The sequence below is a fragment of the Enhydra lutris genome, unplaced genomic scaffold, assembly GCF_002288905.1.
Source record: "Enhydra lutris kenyoni isolate GAN:26980312 unplaced genomic scaffold, ASM228890v2 scaffoldscaffold64, whole genome shotgun sequence".
Classification (NCBI taxonomy): Eukaryota; Metazoa; Chordata; class Mammalia; order Carnivora; family Mustelidae; genus Enhydra; species Enhydra lutris.
The window spans coordinates 6,888,375-6,908,563 of NW_019154148.1; the positions used below are offsets into that span (position 1 = coordinate 6,888,375).

The following is a 20,189-nucleotide window of genomic DNA, read 5'->3' on the forward strand; positions in this document are numbered from 1 at the left end:
AATAATGCATCCACCAGCTTCAGCACATGAGCCACTGCTTTAAAGTCAGTATCAGATATTTTCCTATTAAAATGCAAGAAAAATTAGTCAAATGATTACTGATAAATAGGATACTTTTAAATCTTCCTTTTTTTTAAAAGAAAAAGTAATGCAAGTACATACTAAAATAAATAACCAAACTACAAAAAAAAAAATTAAATCCTCCTTCCTTCAAAGAGTTCCATAAATCCTCCTTCTCAGAGTCAACAATTGTTTTTTAATGTTTCTCTCAAATCTGTCAGTGCATTTCTGCCCTAAATATATATATGCATACATATATATTTATTTAGCACTACATATATATTAAGTACAAATACTATAGATGCATGTTGTACACCTTACTTTTTTCAATTAATAATATATTCAGAGAACTCATTGCACATAACAATACATACATCCACATCTTTCACTGTCATAGTCTAATATACCATTGCACAACTATCGCATAATTTATTTAACTACAAAACTTCCAGAGAGTTCACTATTACAAACAGTGCTGCGGAAAACATTCTTCAACACACGTCTGGGCACATGCACAGGTACACTCAGGATAAACTACGAGAAGTGGAATCCACCGGCAAAGGGGAGATTCGGATAAACAGTTTCAAACTGTCCTCTGAAGAAGTCACAGCAGTTTACACTCCCATCAGCAAACTATGAAAGCTTATTAGCCCACGCTTTGGCCAACTCTGTTGTAGGTACCGTTAAACGTTTTCATCAATGCCAATCTGGTGATAAGCAAAAAAATTTCCTCATTAATTTGCACTTATTCTGGCATATATGAGGTGGTGTATGTGAGGTTAACGTGTTGGTCTTTATGAACTGATTTTAAAGAGCTTTTTGCATAATATAGCAATTAGCCCTTTGTCCTATACTGCAAATGTTTATTTTCCTTTCAATTTTGTTTTTTAAGTTTCTTACATCTTCTGAGGACAGATTATACTAGTCAAAAATTTTTAACATAACCTGAATTCAACTTTTAAAGAAATTATTGAAATGGCTTGCCTTGCAAAAAAAAGGTAAGAATTAAGACTAACATGAAAATGTTAACATTTTATATAGAAAGCAGAATATACATTAAATATGTAATACATATCAAAATGTTTCCATTTTATAGGCAATTGAGTGAATGAATGTACATTAAATATACATTACCTGCCTTTTCGTTGTATGGCACTAGCTTTGGAAATCCACACCATTTTTAACATTGTAACAAAATTCAGTGCATCAAAGGATTTCTGTAATATTTAAGTTATCTTCATATTAAAACATTTATAAAAGGTGTTTAAGAAGAAATAGCAAGAAGTATTATGAATATATTTTAACATGCCAAGTTTAATTCAAGGCCCCTTTTGATTAGATATTTAGGATGGGGCACAGATTTAAAAAAAAAAAAAAAATCCCCATCTCTGGTTACAAACATTCTAAGTAAAAAGAATGAAAAATAAACTCAGACGAGCTATAAAAACTTCCTCATTCCCTGCCTTGTTTAGTTATTTGTTCCTCTCTGCTACACTTGAATAACAGTAGTCAGTACTCATAGACATCAAGACTGAAGAAAAATCTATTCTCTTGAGGTCATTTCCTATCAGATTTCTATCACCACGAAGAATAGGAATGATCAGAGAAAGACAGTTTCTAAAATATGTGCCAGGGAGCTGATATGGAGGAATAACAATAATCACTGAACCAATCCTATCCCCAAAGTGAAGAATTTTTACTCCTTTACATTTTACCCCCTGCTGAGCTACGAACAGTTAGCCTAACCAGAATGTTGTAAGAGAAAGTAAAGAACCATTATTACCTCTATATTCCCTAAACAATCTAAAGCCAAAATTGACTGTAGAGATTTTAAAAGAATGCATTCCTAACTAAAATATACACTTAATCATTCAGTGACTTATACTTTCCCTTTCATAAAGTAACTAAATAGAGCAAATACAAATGTGTTCTTATAATAGTTTAATTATGGGATTTTTAGAAAAGATGCTACTTATTTGGTTTTTAATAAAATGTCATATTTGTCAGTTTTGTATGTAAAATAACTTCTGACACTACCATCATGTTCCAAACCATGGTTTACTTGATAAAAGACACCTATAGGAATTAATTTCTAAGATATTCAAAATCTACTTCATCAGCTTTAGATAATCAGGGCAATAAAATCTGAATTTTCATTGACTCACCATTCAGACCTTGTGATAATATTCATCATTAACCTCTGATAAAAAAATAAAACATATCTCTTCTTTATAATACCCAACTATACTGAAATGTCCAAATTTTATAATAAAATTTTGTTTTCTGTAAGATATTCCTAAAAATTACATTGAAAACATTAAAAAGCAATTAACAAATTTTCCCACATTAAAACATGATCATTGCTATCCACTATAACAGACATCATTTGCTTTCCACAATCACTTTCCATTCTTTCCATGAAAGGATCCACCAAAGTGAAGGGTATTGAGAACTGCTGAGCATCCCAGTGCTAACAGAAAATAAATATTGTCTTTTCTTTATATCTGGGCTGGCAGTAAATATTTTAGCCTTTGTAGAGGGTCGCTGTTGCAACTCTTCCAGTTGCAGTGTGAAAGTGGCCACAGACAAGAGACAAAAGAGTGAACAGGGCAGTGTTCAGTGATATTTATTTTTATAAAAGCAGGTGCTGGGCCCATGTGCCTGCGAACTGGCATCTGCTGAAGTCCGGTCTGACTGCTCGCACTGTCTCAGGACGGTTCTCTTGAACGAAATGTCTTTTGAATACCCACTACATGTGGAGCCCTGGAGATTAACTCTGAACAAGAGGGACATGTTCCATGCCCATATGTAGAAGGAAAGAAGGAAAGCATACAAAACATGTAATCCAATTCCCATACAGTGACAAAACTTTCAGTGCAATTAGCCAACCCTTTACATTCTTCCTAGTATTTAATCAGCAGAAGCTAGTTTGTTTTGTTTTTTATTTTTGTATAATCTGTTACAATAACTAGATCCTACATTCTGAACGGCTTATGGCAAAATATTCACTTTGGAGAAATCAACAATTACTATATTAAATTCATGCAGAACCATCTTCTAATTAAAATGAATCATAAAACCATTTATTGGAATGTAACTTAACCCTCTTCATTTAAACAAAATACAACTTATCCACACATACCTCTTTCACCTTACCAGAATCAATAACAAAGACCACATCGTTGACTGTGATGCTGGTTTCAGCAATATTGGTGGAAAGGATCTGCAAGGGGATGTGACATCACGGTTAGTATGAATACAGGACCAACGGCTATTGAAATGAACGAAAGAAAACTGTATGAAGCTTACTACTTTTCGAACACCGGCAGGTGGGTTTTTTAATACTTTCTTTTGATCTGACGTTTGCATATTTGAATGAAGCATAAAGACTTGGTATCTGTTGACAACGGAAAGGGAAAATACACTATAGTACCTATCAGTTACTTAGAGCAACAACATAAAACTTTAGCTTTTACCTATGTGTGTTGTCAGCAAACCGCTTGTCATCAAACAGGATGCGATCCCTCAGTCCAACAATTTCATCATATCCAGGTAGGAAAATTAATATTGCACCTTGGAAAACAAGGATTTTTTTTTTTAATCACATCTCGGGGCAGCTGGGTGGCTTAGTTAAGCAGCTGCCTTCAGTGCAGGTCATGATCCTGGGATCCTGGGGGAGCCTGCTTCTCCTTCTTCCTCTACCCCACCCCCTGCTCCTTCTCTTTCTCTGTCTCCCTTTCAAATAAATAAATCTTTTAAAATAAATAAAATAAAATATTAAATCTCTGGCTTTACAAACCAGAAACTATCGACAGGCCCAGCTATGATGAGCTATATCACTAGTTTTGAAATACTGATAAAGTGTAATACTTAGACAGTTAAGAGATTACTTATGCAGTACTGCCAATGGAATTCTGTAAAAATCTGTACACACAAAATATTATCTTGGAAATTGAAGTACACTTTGCTGTTCAAGTTATTTTAGACAATACTCATTTACCAGCATCGCAACCATGACAGATATTGTAAAGAAGGTGCATGATCAAATCCAAGTCTACTTTTTCATCATCGAAACTGTGATGATAAGCTTTCAGGAGCTCTCTGTCTTCTGCACTGAGGTCACTTCCGTTTGTGTGAACCAGAGAACTTTCATCTAGATTTCCAAACTCCAGTGAAGCACTTAAAAAAAAGGAAAAAAAAATGACCAACTCAATTTTCATCAAAAACAGTAATCCTGGAATCATATTCCCATGATGTCCTTCTTTAAATTTTGAATATACCCTAAGGAGGGTAAATGATACTTAACATCCTAGCTACAATTCATGCTTTGGCTTACACCTACCTACATTATCCAAAGTAAAATCTATCAATAAGTGCTTTTCGAAAACACAATCTGAAGATACTTTTTCAAAGAAAACATACAAATGGCCAATAAACACATTGAAAAGATGTTCAACATCATTACGTATCAGAGAAATGAAAATTAAAACCACAGTGAGATACCACTTCACACGTAGGATGACAATATAATCAAAAGACAGAAGATAATATGTATTAAAGAGGGTGTGGAGAAATTGTAACCATCACACATTGTTAGTGGGAACATAAAATGATGATGTCACTTCGAAAAACAATGTGGCCGTTCCTCAAAATGTTAAACACAGTGTTACCAGATGCCCCAGCAATTCCACCCCTAGGTTTATAAACAAGAGTAATGAAATATATGTTTATATAAACTGGTATACACAAATGTTCACACTAGTATTATTCATAACAGCCAAATAGTGGAAACCACCCAAATGTACATCAACTGAAGAATGGTTAAACAAACTGTGATCTAGCCACAGAGCAGAGTATAACTCAAGTCAGAAAGGATGTTAGAACATGAATGGATGAACCTTGAAAACATCATGCTATGACAGAAGCCGATCATAAAAAGACCACGTATTATATCATTCCACTTAGATCAAGTGTATGGAATAGACAAATCTATTGAAACAGGAAGCAGACTAGTTGCCTAGGGCTGGAAGAGCTGGGGAAGATGAGGAGTGCCTGCTAATGATTACAGGAATTTTTGGGCAGTGGTGATGAAAATGTTCTCAAAATTATTATCATAATAACTGCATAACATGGGACCTGGGTGGCTCAGCTGGTTGAGCGTCAAACTCTTGGTTTCAGCTCAGGTCATGATCTCAGGGTCGTTGAGATCCGTACTCAGTGCAGAGTCTGCTCAAGATCTCCCTCTCCCTCACCTTCTCCCCTCCCTCTGCTTGCCCTCTCTTAATAAATAAATAAATAAAATCTTGAAAAAAAAATTCATAACAAGGCAAACACACTAAAAGCCACTGAATTGTACACTCAAAAGGATCAATTACATGGTTGTCAATAAAACTTATTTTTTATTAAATAAAACTTTATTTTTATTTAAATATTTTTTAATTTTTATTTTTTATTTTTTTATTTTTTATTAAATAAAACTTTATCTCAATAAAACTTAAAATACACAAACCTTTGATCATCATTTGCACTTTTTTAATAGGTTGTTTCTAATTGTTCACTCTTATCAACAATACTCTGAAGCAAAGTCTACATTTAAAACAATTCTACAGGTGCCAGCTTAACATGACTGCCAATTTGGTTATTCCAAATTAAAAGCAGATTGATTATGCTATCTTCCAAAAGCCCTAAATCAGCATAAATTACTGAAATAACAGCTTGCTTTTTCATCCCATATGTAAAAATGTAACCTTCTGCCATCACTAGTAACTATCACTAAGATTTCTAAGAAGTTCAGTTCTGCCCAATTTCTTCCAAAGAGCTTAGCAGAAAAATAACTAATATTTAATATTTAATATTTTAAAATATTAAAATTCTAACTGCAGTTATTTTAAATTTTAAGATTCATTTTAAAACATCCCAAATTTTTTTTCTTACTTCTTAACAGGTAAATGAAGAGGGTACAATGTCCTTTGTTTAAAGCTCTAACTTTAGGAGCCCCTGGGTGGGTCAGTCAATTAAGCATCTGCCTTCAGCTCAAGTCATGATCAGCAGGGTCCTGGGATGAAGCCCCATGAGCAGGGAGCCCACTTCTCCCTCTCCTCCTGCCCCTCCCCCCCCAACTTTCTCCCTTGCTCTGTGTTCTTCCTCTCTCTCTCAAATAATCTTTAAAAAAAAATAAAGCTCTAACTTTACTTATCAATTATCAGTAATCCTGCAAACATCATAAATTTAATTTTAAATATTTGAAATTTGTAATTGATGATGTCATGATCCGCAGAATAAAAAGAAAGCCCAGTTAGGCAGGATAATTAGAATACTATCCAGATCACTGCTACTTGATAATCTGTAGTGTCTACTGAGCTATTCCCAGCACCCTAAGAACGTCTGGAACATTCAAAGCATCAATGTCAAAAAGGACTGCAAGTTCTGGGTGCTATTATTGAAATGACAACAAAATCTGGCATACCATAATTAGCATTTGGGTCTGTTAAGAACTTTGTGACTCTAACCTTCATTATCATTTAATGAAATTAAAATAACAAGACTAACTTCATACTTCAAACATTCACTTCACCTGAGACTATTATCTATAGAATAAAATCCAAAACCTCAACTCAAATAAAACATTTTTATATTCTTGTGTAAAAGATATTTTAGTATATTTTAACTTCAGTTTCATTTTTATCTTTTTTGATTCTTATAGGTTGAAAACAAAGTGCTATCAACGTATTATAAAACATATTTTCTTTGGATATATTTTCTTTTAAAATTACCTTTTTCTTTTCTTTAGATATTTAATCTAAGATCTACATATCTATCTAAATATCTAACCTAACTTTCGCCAAAACCTTTAATTACCTAAATAAATGATTTGTTTCATTGCATTTGAAAGTATTGTCCGAATCTTTTTTTTTTTTAAATCAAATTTATACATATATGATCTCACTCATATATGGAAATTAAGAAACAAGACAGAGGATCATAGGGAGAGAGGAAAAAAATAAAACAAGATGAAATCAGAGACAGAGATAAACCACAAGAGACTCTTAATCATAGAAAACAAAGGGCTGCTGGAGGGGAGGGGGTTTACGGGATAGGGTATCTGGGTGACAGACATTAAGGAAGGCACGTGATGTAATGAGCACTGGATATTATACAAGACTGATGAATTACTGACCTCTACCTCTGAAACCAATAATATATTACATGTTAATTAATTGAATTGAAATTTTTAAAGAAAAAGACACTAAAAAAGAAAAATAAGATGATGGGCACCTGGGTGGCTCAGTGGGTTAAGCCTCTGCCTTTGTCTCAGGTCATGATGTCACGGTTCTGGGACTGAGCCCTGCATCGGGCTCTCTGCTCAACAGGGAGCCTGCTTCTCCTCCTCCCTCGGTCCCTCCCGCCTGCTCACGCTCACTTTCCCTGTCTCTCTCACTAGAGAGACATGCGCACACACACTCTCTCTCTCAAATAAAATCTTGAAAATATGAATAAGTTCTAAAAAAATAAAGATAAAAATACAAACAAAAAAAACTGATGAATCACTGAACTCTACCTCTGAAACTAAAAATACAATGTATGTTCATTAATTGAATTTAATTTTTAAAAAAAGAAAAAAAAATGTGTCAGAGGGTGACAGGTCCTGCAGACAAAAGGAAAAACAGAGTAGGTTGAGAAGGATCAACAGCACAAGAGGGTAAACTACAACAACAGGATAAATTTAGGTAACCCTCATGAAGATAAAATCTGAATAAAGATTTGTGTTCTGTTCCTGTTTTATAACACATTGTTTCTGTTTTATGAGTATTTTCTATTAGCTTTTGAAGTTTTCTTCTGATTACTGATGCGCAGCCCATCAAAGTTCCAGGGTTTTTTGTTGCCATTGTTGTTTGATCGTGGGTACTTTTCCCCTCAAAGGTGCCTGGCAGTTTGTTAGTCTTCAAAGAGAAGGCACCCAAAACGTCCGTGTGCACAGGCAGCAACTGTCAAGCTATGTGGCTTAAAGATAGTCATTTCAATGAAAAGAATACCAAAAGTTCCATAATTCTAATTCTTTTCTGTCGGCTTGGTCTGTTTTCCCAGGAAAGAATTCTCCCATTTTCTGCTGAAGAATGTAAGCTTCTAACAGGAAACGGCGACAGGGACAGCAGCGGAAGGGAGCGGATGGAATCTCAACCTTCAGTCTGTCGGGGGACCTTACTCTTTGATACCTCACTCCCATTCTCCCTCTGTGCTTGATGGGACCCAAGTCCAAAGCTTCATGTGGCTTAATTTTTTAATAAACTTCCCACTCTCTGCCAAGGTAGGGAAGGGAGATCTCAGCTAATGGTAGGAGAGGTGGAAATCCGGAATTCTGAATGTTCCTCGGAGAGAATTTCAATCAATTCTGGGTGGGTTTTTGAACCTCTAAGAAGCTAAAATGAGCTGGTTTCTCACTGGCACTGACTTCTCTGCACTGAGCTTTCCATTTTCTCAGCTCTGCTAAGTCAAACACCACTGATCCATTAGCCTTCTACTACCCAAAAGTTTACTCCTATCTTCCACCAGTTGCTGTGTCCTCTTCCAATCTCTTCGACTTTGTTAGCTTACACATTTTATAATCCTTCCTTACCATTTCAATGAGGTTTTAGGAAAATGCAAAGATAAATTACATGTGTTGTATCTACAATGTTTAACTGAAAATCCCCCTTCTGCTTTGCAAACTGAAATAAAATAAAGTATTATAACACTGGATCTTACTGGCACCCTACCAAAAACAAAAAATAACAAAATCAGACAAAAGTTCCTTAGAATTCAAAAAAGAAAAAAGAAAATCTCTGCAGAAGAGACTATAGCCTACCTTGTCATACGCTGTCATTTACATGGTTAAGCCTTTAAAAAAAAATCAGGGTTAATTAAACACAGTATAAAGTTTTACCTGTATGATTCCAGAAGATCCACTATTTCAGTCTGTCCAAAGTGTTTGGCCCAATCTAAAGCCATCCTGCCAAAATTCAAAGAGATCAAATTTTAAATAAATAAATAAGTAAATAAAATAAAAAATTTGTAAAAAAGAGATCAAATTTAGACAGAGAAATAATGTTCTCAAATTTATAAAATGAGTCAAAGGATTCATTCACCCATTAGAGATGGACCAGCAATTATTACACAATAGCTTTTAGTACAAAGACAAACACAAGAAATCAAAACCGGTATGCGGAGCTGTACAGAGACACAGCAAGAAGGGATGTGGTTTATAATTACCAGCCATTCGATGCTTTACTGTGAATGTTGGCTCCCATGCTAATTAACTGCTCTACTTGACTTGAAAAACCTCGCCCTGCAGCAACCATGAGGGCTGTTGCACTGGTTTCGCTATGCCTGTAATCAACTAAAGCAAGGAAAAGACAAATGCAGGTTATATTTCCAAACTTTTCGATCATTTTCATTCCTTTTTAACTTAAATGAAAGAAATAAGTGTCAGGACAATCAACCTGGGACTGGCTCCTTCATCCAACAACACTGTAACAGCATTACATTACCCTGGACGCAGATCTATTATTAATGCACCCTTAGTCTAAACAGGGTGGAAGAGGGATGACCATTTGGAAGGTAGGAGAACAAGAGATAGTTGTTCAGCTGTCTCAAGCTCACCAGGGTAATGAGAACGGAAGAGGAAGGCTAGTAACTTGCAGAACCCTTAAATAATCTTCCTAGCCCAGATATTGTCTTGATCACCAAATGACAAGATATAATTAAAAAATTAAAAGTTAAGGTTCATCAGTAACTGGAAAAGAATGCTTAAGACTGCAAATGCAAAGTCCAAGACCATTTTCTGTTGTTCTTGTTTTGCTTTTATTCCCCCATCATTCCAGACTGTTACTTTCTGAGATGCTTAATGGAAATAACATTGGCAGAAAGTTTACTTCCCATAAAAGCCCTCCATGAGAAAAATAATTAAAGTTCTACTGAATTTAATTTCCTTCCTAGAATATATTTCTCAAGAAATGCAATCTATTATAATCACTTAGCACTGGTCTGCTTAAACTACAAAATTGGTGATTTTAAAAAGAAATCATCACTGGAAAAAAAAAACTCTGCAGTAAAATTTAAGATAATCGCAAATGGGCAATTTTAATTTTCCATAGATACCCAATCATCCTCAATGTTTAATAATACTCTAAAACTTGGTAATCATTATTAATATAAGTCAGTGGTTTTTCAAGTGGGGAGGACTTACAAGAGAATTACCTCAGGTTCCTTACTTCTGAAACCACAGACAGCCAGGACTAACTCCTAGAGTCAGAGTCAGTAGGTGTGGGATGGCCAGGAACATGTAGTTTTAAAATGGACTGAAAAGATTATGATCTGTACTCACTATATGAGAATTACTGCTTCAGCTGAATATTCATTTGATAGCCGTGGAGAAAAGAACCAAAATGTGTGTATTTTGAGCAGCAGGGTATGACTAAGTGTGGGTGTTTTTAAAACATCCAACAATTCTTTAGTACTCCTCCCTTCCAGAGGTAGAGTCTAAGTTCCCTTCTTGAGTATGAGCTAAACCAAATGATTCACTCTAAAAGGTACGTATGGCTTCCTGCTTGCTTTCTCTCCTTCTTTTGACTCACTCACTCAGAAAGAAGCCAGCTGCCACATCCAGGGAAGATTAGACAGCCAGCCCTATGAACGGGTCTGGATGGCAAGACCTGAGGCCTTCTGCCAAAAGAGGAGACGAGACGACCTGAGGCCTCTTGCCAACAGCCACTTGAGTGAGCCTCTCGGAAGCAGACCCCGCAGCTCCCGTGAACCTTCAGACGACCAAAGCCTCAGACAAGAGCTCCACTACTACTTTATCTGTCACTAGAAGCCAGAACAGGTCTCAGATTCTTGAGTCTCAGGAACAATGTGAGACAACAAATGACTGAGGTTGCTAAGGCTGGGAATCATTCATTTGTCATGCAACAATAGAGGACTAGCACAGTAAGCATGACAGAGAATGCCTGTCTCACTAATTACTAGGGGCTTCCACAGGATTCCATGGAGAAATTGATAGCATTAAAAAGAAACCTGCAAAGTAGGAGGTTTCCTGGATTACATGAAGCATTTTCAACTCTGGTGCCAATTTAGGGTTGAGATTTTAGAAGAGAAATAAAAAGATGGGAACTGTTCAAAGAGCTACCATAGCATTTTGTTTACTTCACACAGCTTCAGACATTAGAATCTTGCACTCTAGGGATGCCTGGGTGGCTCAGTGGGTTAAGCATCTGCCATCGGCTCAGGTCATGATCCCAGGGGTCCTGGGATCAAGTCCCACACTGGGCTCCTTGCTCAGCAGGGAACCCACTTGTGCTCTCCATCTCTCTCTCTTTCTCCCTGACAAATAAATAAATAAATAAAATCTTTAAAAAAAAAAAAAAATACTGCACTCTAGAAAACATCCAGTGAGAGAGGCCTGAGCGGCTCAGTCAGTTAAGCGTCTGCCTTCAGCTCAGGTCATGATCCCTGGGTCCTGGGATGGAGCCCCACATCAGGCTCCCTGCTCAGTGAGGAGTCTGCTTCTCCCTCTGCCTGCTGCCTCCTCTGCTTGTCCTCTCTATTTCTCTCTCTGACAAATAAAAAAATAAAATCTAAAAAAGGAAGGAAGGAAGGCAAGAGGGAAGGAAGGAAGGAAGGATAAAGAAAATGTCCAGTGAAACACTTATAAAGATGAGTGGCCCAGAGACACCTAGCTGGCTCAGTCAGTAGAGCATGTGACTCTGATCTCGGGGTTGTAAGTTCGAGCCCCATGCTGGGTATAGAAACTACTTAAAAACAGGGGCGCCTGGGTGGCTCAGTGGGTTAAAGCCTCTGCTTTCAGCTCAGGTCACGAGCTCAGGGTCCTGGGATCGAGCCCTGCATCAGGCTCTCTGCTCAGTAGGGAGCCTGCTTCCTCCTCTATCTCTCTGCCTGCCTCTCTGCCTACTTGTGATCTCTGTCAAATAAATAAATAAAATCTTTTAAAAAAATTACTTAAAAACAAAATCTTTAAAAGAGAAAAAAGAGATGAGGAACCTGGATCCATAGGATGATGACATCAAAGTAACAGCCTAGTATACACTAGAGAAATATCTAGGAAGAAGGTCAAGAATAGGGTTCCTGGGTGACTCAGTTGGTTGGGAAACTGCCTTCTGCTCAGGTCATAATCCTGGAGTCCTGGGATGGAGTCCCATATCGGACTCCCTCCCTGCTCGGTGGGGAGTCTGTTTCTCCCTCTCTCCCTCCCCCTTCTCATGCTCTCTCTCTCTCTCATTCTCTTTCAAAAAAAAAAAAAAAGGTCAAGAATAATACATTAATGCTTCATAAGTATATAAATATTTTAAAGCAACATGCCTCAGAGCTCAAATTTTCTTAACTTTCAATTAAGATGGCTAAGCTTTTTTCTGTGGGAGAAAAAAAAGACTGCCAGAAAACTGGAGATGAACAAATATCAACATTTCCAAATACAAAAAATTTCAAAATACAGATAGATTATTTAATAACCAATAAGCTAGAAAAAAATAGAGCAATAGAAACCAAAATAAATTTACAAAGAATAAGAAAGACCATGGGGCGCCTGGGTGGCTCAGTCGGTTAGGCAACTGCCTTCGGCACAGGGTCATGATCATGATCCCAGGCTCCTGGGATCAAATCCTGCATCAGGCTCCCTGCTTAGTGGGGAGTCTGCTTCTCCCTCTGCCTGCTGTTCTGCCTTTATGTGCTCTCACTCTCTCTCTGTCAAATAAATGAACAAAAATCTTGAAAAAAAAAAAAAACAAAAACAAGAAAGGCCAAAAGATCTTCCTTTCCTTCTTAAGAGGTTTGCTAGATTAGTAGATGAATGGAATTATAACCACTTGAACAACCACACCCAAATGTTGACCTAAAGCATACACAGCACTTGGTCAGTGACCCAGGCCTCTTGAGTTCATAAACTGAGAAAGTTTATTAATATATTAGGTAACAATTAGACTCGGGGTGGGGGGGAGTTGTGAAACAAAAGCAATGGGCCAAGTCTAATTATGAGATTTAAAAAGAACAAACAGAAAGTCTTAAACTTAAAAAAAAAAAAAAAATCAGAACAAGTAAATGATGGGAGGGATTCATTTATTAAAATCAGTTGTTAAACAAAAAAAAAAGAACTACAAGTTTCAAAGGTGGTATGAATCAGTAAGACAATGTGGATGGCAAAGAGCTATACTGACCATAGGCTGAATTACTGTAGGTAAAAAGTAGAGGTTTTTAGGCTGATGGACCTACTCAACCTGAAGGTAGTCATTAAGATTAACACTCAGGAAAGGACAGCATGCTTTTTAAAAGGGACAAACTCCACATAACCAGAGAAGGCAGACAACGGCAGGAGAAGACTAAACTGCATCTCACGTTAAAGACAAACAGACGAAGTCAGGTCTGGTCAGCCCAGAAAATGAGAAAGCAGGAAGAATAACTATCTTCATACCTGAAGGTCTGTCAGGCATAAACAGATACTAAATCTCCTCAATATCACCCCAAAGGCAGAAGAGGGTAGAAGCTATATAGGTAGATTTCACTTCACTCTTCAAAACATATAAAAAAATTAGCGGTTAAAAGATACCAAATTTGAAAAAAGTGTCCCAAAGGAAGGTAGTGAGCTTCCTATCACATATTCCTATCACATATTCAAATAGATGAATCATTTGGTAGGATCCTTAGAAGTTGTATCATTTTTCAACAAATATTTATTGGGCACTTGCTAAAAAACCTTTGGGGATAAGAGATGAGTAAAACAAACGAGGTTTCCACCTCGTGTCGTTTACATTCCAGTGGATGAGACAGAGTAAGAGAGAGTAAGAGAGTAAGAAAAATTAAAAATATACACTGTCAGGCAATGAAAGTACAATAGTGAATAATACAGCGGGGAACGGAGGAAGAGTGAGAGAAAGGGCCCAATTTCAGTAAAATGACCCCAAAGAGGCCTTGCTGAGAAGGCAAGACCCAAGCAGAGACCTACATGAAGTAGACGTTGGGCCGCATGATCATCTGTGGGGATGGCACTCCACACACAAGAAACAACCAAAGCAAAGGCCCCCAGGTCGGAATGTGCTGACACGTGAAGAAGAGCAAGGAGGTAGTAGTGGCAAAAGGTCCACAGTCGTAGAAAATGAGGTCCAAAAGGCAGTTAGAGAAACCCAATCAGGGAAAAAGATCTGATTTTTACTCAAAGTGTAACTGAAAGCCACGGGAGAGTGGAAAGAAGGGAAGTAGCATGATGCCAGTTTTTTTGAAAGGGTAACTCTCACTGTTCTCTGGAGAACAGACCAGAATGACTTAAGAATAAAAGCAGTTCACAGGCTTCAGTAATCATCCTTGGAGGGAAATGTTGGCTTGGACTAGAATGGCAGCAGGAGGAGGAGTGAAATGGGGTCAGATTCAGGATTCAATTAGAAGGTAAAACCATTAGGTCTTGCAAATGGATATGTGGAGTATGAAAACAAAGTCAAGAACAGCTTTATGGGGCACCTGAATGGCTCAGTTGGTTAAGCGTCTGCCTTCAGCTCAGGTCATGATGCCAGGGTCGTGAAGATGGAGCCCCACATAAGGCTCCCGGTTCAGTGCGGAGTCTGTTTTTCTTTCCCTCTCCCTTTGCCCCTTCCCAGCCATGCCCAGCACATGAGCTCTCTCTCTCAAATTAAATAAGTAAAATCCGTTTTTTTTTAATGACTTATTTCATGTTTTGTTGCCTCAGCAACCAGGTGAAAATTCAGTTTCAAAAAGTCTGGGATGGCCAGGCACATGAATTTTTTAAAGAAGTCTACAACCGATTATGATCACTTAAGAAACACTAAGGAAAAGGCAGGTCAGGAGCGAAGTGAGAAGGGAACCAAAAGTTGTTTGGGGCATATCTAGTTTTATTCACCTAACAGACCCCCAAGGGGAGATGTCAAGTGATCAGGTCAGGGGGAGGTCAGGACTGGAACAGTAAAATTAGGAGTCATCTTGAATAAATATTTAAAAACAACAACTAGATGAGATCCACATAAGATGTAAGTATAAATAAAAGCAACACCAAAGGATTGAGGTCTGGGCCATTTCATATTTAGAAGTTAGGAAAAAGGGGGAAATTCTGCCAAAGAAACCAAGAAGTTCCAGCGAGGGAGACAAGAAAGGAGAAAATAAACCAAGCATGGAATATTAGAGGTTAACTGAAGAAAATGTTTCTTTCTTTTTTTTTTTTTTTAAGATTTTATTTATTTATTTGACAGAGAGAGAGAGAGATCACAAGTAGGCAGAGAGGCAGGCAGAGAGAGGAGGAAGCAGGCTCACTGCTAAGCAGAGAGCCCGATGCGGGGCTCAATCCCAGGACCCTGAGATCATGACCTGAGCTGAAGGCAGAGGCTTAACCCACTGAGCCACCCAGGTGCCCCTGAAGAAAATATTTCAAGAAAGGTGTGATCAATAATAATTTTAATAAAAATAATGCTGAGAAGTTTAAGTGAGGGGACATCTAAATCCTTTTCAGTACTGACCTTCTATGGTCTTTTATTCTGTCTTTTGCCTAGAAGCCTTCAGGGCCCTGAAACTGACCTCTGGTTATTACCAATATCCACCATAATCAACTAATAAAATCAGGATAGGTCATTAGTGAAAACACATCATATGACATAAAGCATATGCATATGAATTTGTACTTGAGGGCTATATAATTAAAGGTAGGTTGAAATTCTCCATTCACTAAATACAAAATCCAAAGCAAAGTTATTAACCTTTCTTTTCCTTCCTTTTTTGAAATTGCAAATTACTTTAAAAATCCAAGATATTCCTGTGGGAGGGAAGGGGAGTATATTTATATGCAAAATACATATACATAAAAAGACTTCTGCACATAACTCATATATTCACAGACCCCATATAACCCTTCTGGAGACAACTGGATTAAGAATCCCAAGATTTAGGGGCACATGACTGACTCAGCTGGTAGAGCATGGGACTCTTGATCTCAGGGTCATGAGTTCAAGCCCCACATTGGGTATAGAACTTACTTTAAAAAAAAAGAATCCCTGATTTAACACAACAAATATTTATTTATTCTACTATGCTAATAAGATCCTGATTTGTTCACATGAATAAGTACTCCAAAAGAACAAATTATTGGTTATGAACAAAAAAATGTAGTACATACACTTTGAATTAAATTACACTTCCACTATAAATAACCATAAAAGTAATAAAAATATGTTTTAAGAAATTACACGTACCACTAACATTTTCAGTTAAAATAAGGTGAAAGACCTGAGCGAAGGCATCAACATCTTTATGCAGCCATATGTCAGAGAGACAAGCATCCATTTCCTTTATTAACCATGGTTCAAGGCAATTCACATCTTTTTCTGTCTTTAAAAAAAAAAAAAAAGCAAAGATTATAAATTACCTAACAGTTTAACCTTTATGTGCAAAGTATGTGAGATGACCACAATGGCCACAAGAACTACTAAACATATGTTACAACGTCACCTTTACCATAAAAGTTTCTCATCTCAACACAAACATTCCACTTATAACACGGTATTTTGTTCTAACATTTATCTTTTATCTAAGAATGGGTTTGTAAACAAAGGAGTATGATTCAGTCAAAATATTATCTAAATGTGCTTCTGGCAGAACGCTGTGAAACATACCCACCCCAGTGGTTCTCCCTCCCAGCTGCAAACCAGAGGGACCACCCCTTGTGTTTTTCAACACTGATGCCAGGTCCCACCCCACGGCCAGTTCGTTAGAACCTCTGCTGATGCAGGCCACATTCTACAGGGCTTTATAAGTTCCTGAGGTGATGATCAGGCACAGCCAGGCTTAAGAAACACGAATTTATTGGTCAAAATGCCATTCACTGAGCCAGAAGGATGTTCCCCATACTACATAACAACTTTTAAACATTCTGCACAAGGGTTTTTAGGAACATGTAGAGTTCATTTGGACGCATTAGAACTTAAAACATATCTGTTTAGGGGCCTGCATGTGTACCTTCGCATGCTCAAAACTGTTAAACATTCTCTAAAAAGTCCACGGGCCCAGCAATAGTTTGCATCACACTCATCACCAATGCCTTTTAAAGACTTCTAAGCCAAAATGCAAGACCCGAAGGTGCCTAGGAAACCAGCTAGTTCCAGTTTTCAAACAGATTCCATGAAACCCAAGGTAGCAGAGGCCCCACCGACCAATGGGGGTGGACACTGAGGGTGAGTACACACGGCTTCCATGAAATAGTTCATGTGTAAAAGATTCTGTAGCCAAACAGAAAAAAGAAAAGGAGCAGAGAAGAGACTGAGGTCTGTAGTGTGTAACTGATTTTACAAAGTCACACAGTGGGTTGGTGGATTATATGCTCTAGTATCAACAGTCCTTCCTCAATTTTCTCTTAACTGAGCTTATCAGCCATTGTTTAGCTCACAGGTTCTTAAACTTTTGAGATGACAAAATATCAGACAATGATAATGTATATGCATAATATCTATAACTATTTTCCTCAAAAAATGTATTTTATTGAAATAATTTAAACTGAGAATAAAACAATAAAAGATGCTGCATTAACTGCCCCAAAAAAGTACATTAGAAAGTTGTTCTGAGGGCACCTGGGTGGCTCAGTTGATTGAGCGACTGCCTTCAACTCAGGTCATGATCCTGGAGTCATGGGAACGAGTCCTGTATTGGGCTCCCTGCTCAGCGGGGAACCTGCTTCTCCCTCTGACCTTCCCCCTCTCATGCTCTCTCTCTCTCTCTCTCTCTCTCATTCTGTCCCTCTCAAATAAATAAAATCTTTAAAAAAAAAAATTGTTCTGAAAAATATGTTGTAGCCTAAGATAAACTAAGAGAATCACACAGTAGTAATCCAGTAACAATTACAATCTCATAAAATGTTAATTTAAACTGTATCATTTTCACTCAAAGTATCAATGTGAAACCAACGAGGTCTTACCAACTGGCTGAAGACAGCATCACCACCGTCATCCAATAAATCATACTCTTCAGTCACACTGGGAACAGTTCTCTGCCTCTGAGACTCAGGCTTGAAAGTATTCTCTTGAGCCGAATACCATTCTGTAAGGGTGGTTTGCTGTTTCTCTTCTAAATTAATAACAAAAGAAAGAGTAAGCATATAAAAGCTTCAATTGGGGGAATATATGCCTTTGTTTAAAAAAATTAAGTGAATTTGAAAAATACTTAAACGTTGGCCTAATTTTGAAGTTACTTTTTCAAAATACATTAACAAGAAACATTTAGTAAAATTTGTTACGCTGATCCTTAAGGACACATGAAACTGCTTCAAAACATCTAGTTCACATTATTAGTGAGAAGTTTACTCCTAAGTGAGTCCAAATTCAAATAACGGTATTTAGCCATACACTAAATACTGCTTAAATTAGCAACTAACATTCATACAGCAGTTTGCGAAAACCAGTTTACTGAACTTCTACACCATGCCAGTTGCTTGAGATAAAAGTTATACACTGTCTTCACCTTCAAAAATTTAGAGAACTACTAGTTTCACGATCTGCATATTACTACTTCAGCACTGCTCTGTGAAACAGGCACTGCTAACTGCTTTTTTTCAGGTGGAGAATCCAAAGAACTTAAGATATCTGGCCAAGGTCATACAGACTAAACAAAGGAATCGAAGCTTGAAGCCAAATCTTCTATCATGATTAATGTAGTTACAAGTCAGCAAAAGAGGAATCTCACCCTAACTCAAAAGCTGAGAGATACTGTTAAGTCATGGGAAGAGATGTATTAATGGACAAATAATGCTAAATTCTAAGTTCAGATGCAACTCATAACAAAATCGAGGGGCGCCTGGGTAGCTCAGCTGGTTAAGCATCTGACTCTCAATGTCCACTCAGGTCATGATCTCAGGGTTGTGAGATCAAGCTGGGCGTGGAGCCTGCTTGGGATTCTCTCTCTCCCTCTTCCTCTGCCCCTCCACAGCCTCCGCCCCCTCACTAAGGATCACTCTCTCAGAAAAAAAAAAAAAAAAAAATCAAGATTTGAAGACTTGACATTTGTATGAAAGATGAGACTGTCATTACTCACATGCTACCCTTTTCCATCCTTCCCGCCCACTACATTCCCATCCCATGAGCTCTGCTATGGCATACTGCACTCTTAACCTCCCGTGGCCCATCACAGATGGGGCAGCACCTACCCTTCTGCCTCCTTACAACACCAGTTGCATCTCTGAATACAGACACCCTCCTCCTCAACCCTGGCATCCACTGTTAATTCCTCTCCACAGATTACAATTTATGGGCATAAACCACAATGTAGTAAGTACACTTGCGAAAGAATTCTAATATACTATTATACGATTATATACAAAGGAAAAACACTTTCAAGTGTCCTTGCACCTCCACAGTCTAAGACTCTAAAAACTGTATCAATAGTACTTTAGTATTTGTTTGATAAAAAGCTTACCTCGTTGTTTTTCCTTTTTGTACTTTAACATCTCTTTGTTTGTGTATCCAGTAGTTCTTAAGATGTCTTCCAGAAACATTTCTTTCACTTCAAATGGTCTTCCCTGTACTAAACGACAGGAATACTTTAGTCAATTTGCATCTTAGAGATAATGCACACAAAAACATGAAAATCCTGAGTTAATGAACCTGAGTATAAAATCCAAAAGCAATTCCACAGGGCAAGTGATCTTCATGATATTGTCCTTTAAACCTAATTCTGATTTTTATGTTCCAGAACTGTTCATTCGTTCATTTCTTCCAGGGCGTATGTGTCTGCCATCATGCTAGGCACCAGGAATACAAATCGTAAGAAGGACAGCTGCCTCCAAATCTCCTAAAGCTTACATGCTAGCAAAGGAGACAAACATCAATCCAAAAATCCAGAATATAAATGTAAAAACAGAGTTGTAATAAGTCCTCTCAGAGAGAAGGACAAGATACCATGACATAAAGGGGGGCCTGAAGGAGTTAAGAAAATCATTCTCTTAGAGAAGATGAGGACCAAAAGAAAGGGTAAACAAAATACTGAACTAACAGGAGAGGAAAAGGTGTACAATGAGGAAAACAAAAGCACACGCAAACATCCTATGTTGAGAAAGAAACTAAACAGCCAAGCTAGTTGGAACATGGTGGGAGACAGGGAGTAAA

The 20,189-nt window shown here is 37.4% G+C and overlaps 1 protein-coding gene across 2 annotated transcripts in view; it reads right to left on the bottom strand.

The window, feature by feature from the left end:
* LOC111158882 (YTH domain containing 2) overlaps window positions 1–20,189 on the bottom strand; it is a 72,941-nt gene that overhangs the window by 29,454 nt on the left and 23,298 nt on the right. For both annotated transcript variants that reach the window (XM_022521180.1, XM_022521179.1), the window contains exons 8-17: window positions 19,501–19,608; window positions 18,008–18,156; window positions 16,293–16,428; window positions 9,307–9,433; window positions 8,981–9,046; window positions 4,061–4,239; window positions 3,537–3,633; window positions 3,370–3,457; window positions 3,203–3,283; window positions 1,195–1,277 (exon numbers count right to left, since the gene is read on the bottom strand). In XM_022521180.1, the coding sequence (XP_022376888.1) occupies window positions 1,195–1,277; window positions 3,203–3,283; window positions 3,370–3,457; window positions 3,537–3,633; window positions 4,061–4,239; window positions 8,981–9,046; window positions 9,307–9,433; window positions 16,293–16,428; window positions 18,008–18,156; window positions 19,501–19,608 (1,114 nt within the window). The remainder of the gene's footprint in view (window positions 1–1,194; window positions 1,278–3,202; window positions 3,284–3,369; window positions 3,458–3,536; window positions 3,634–4,060; window positions 4,240–8,980; window positions 9,047–9,306; window positions 9,434–16,292; window positions 16,429–18,007; window positions 18,157–19,500; window positions 19,609–20,189) is intronic.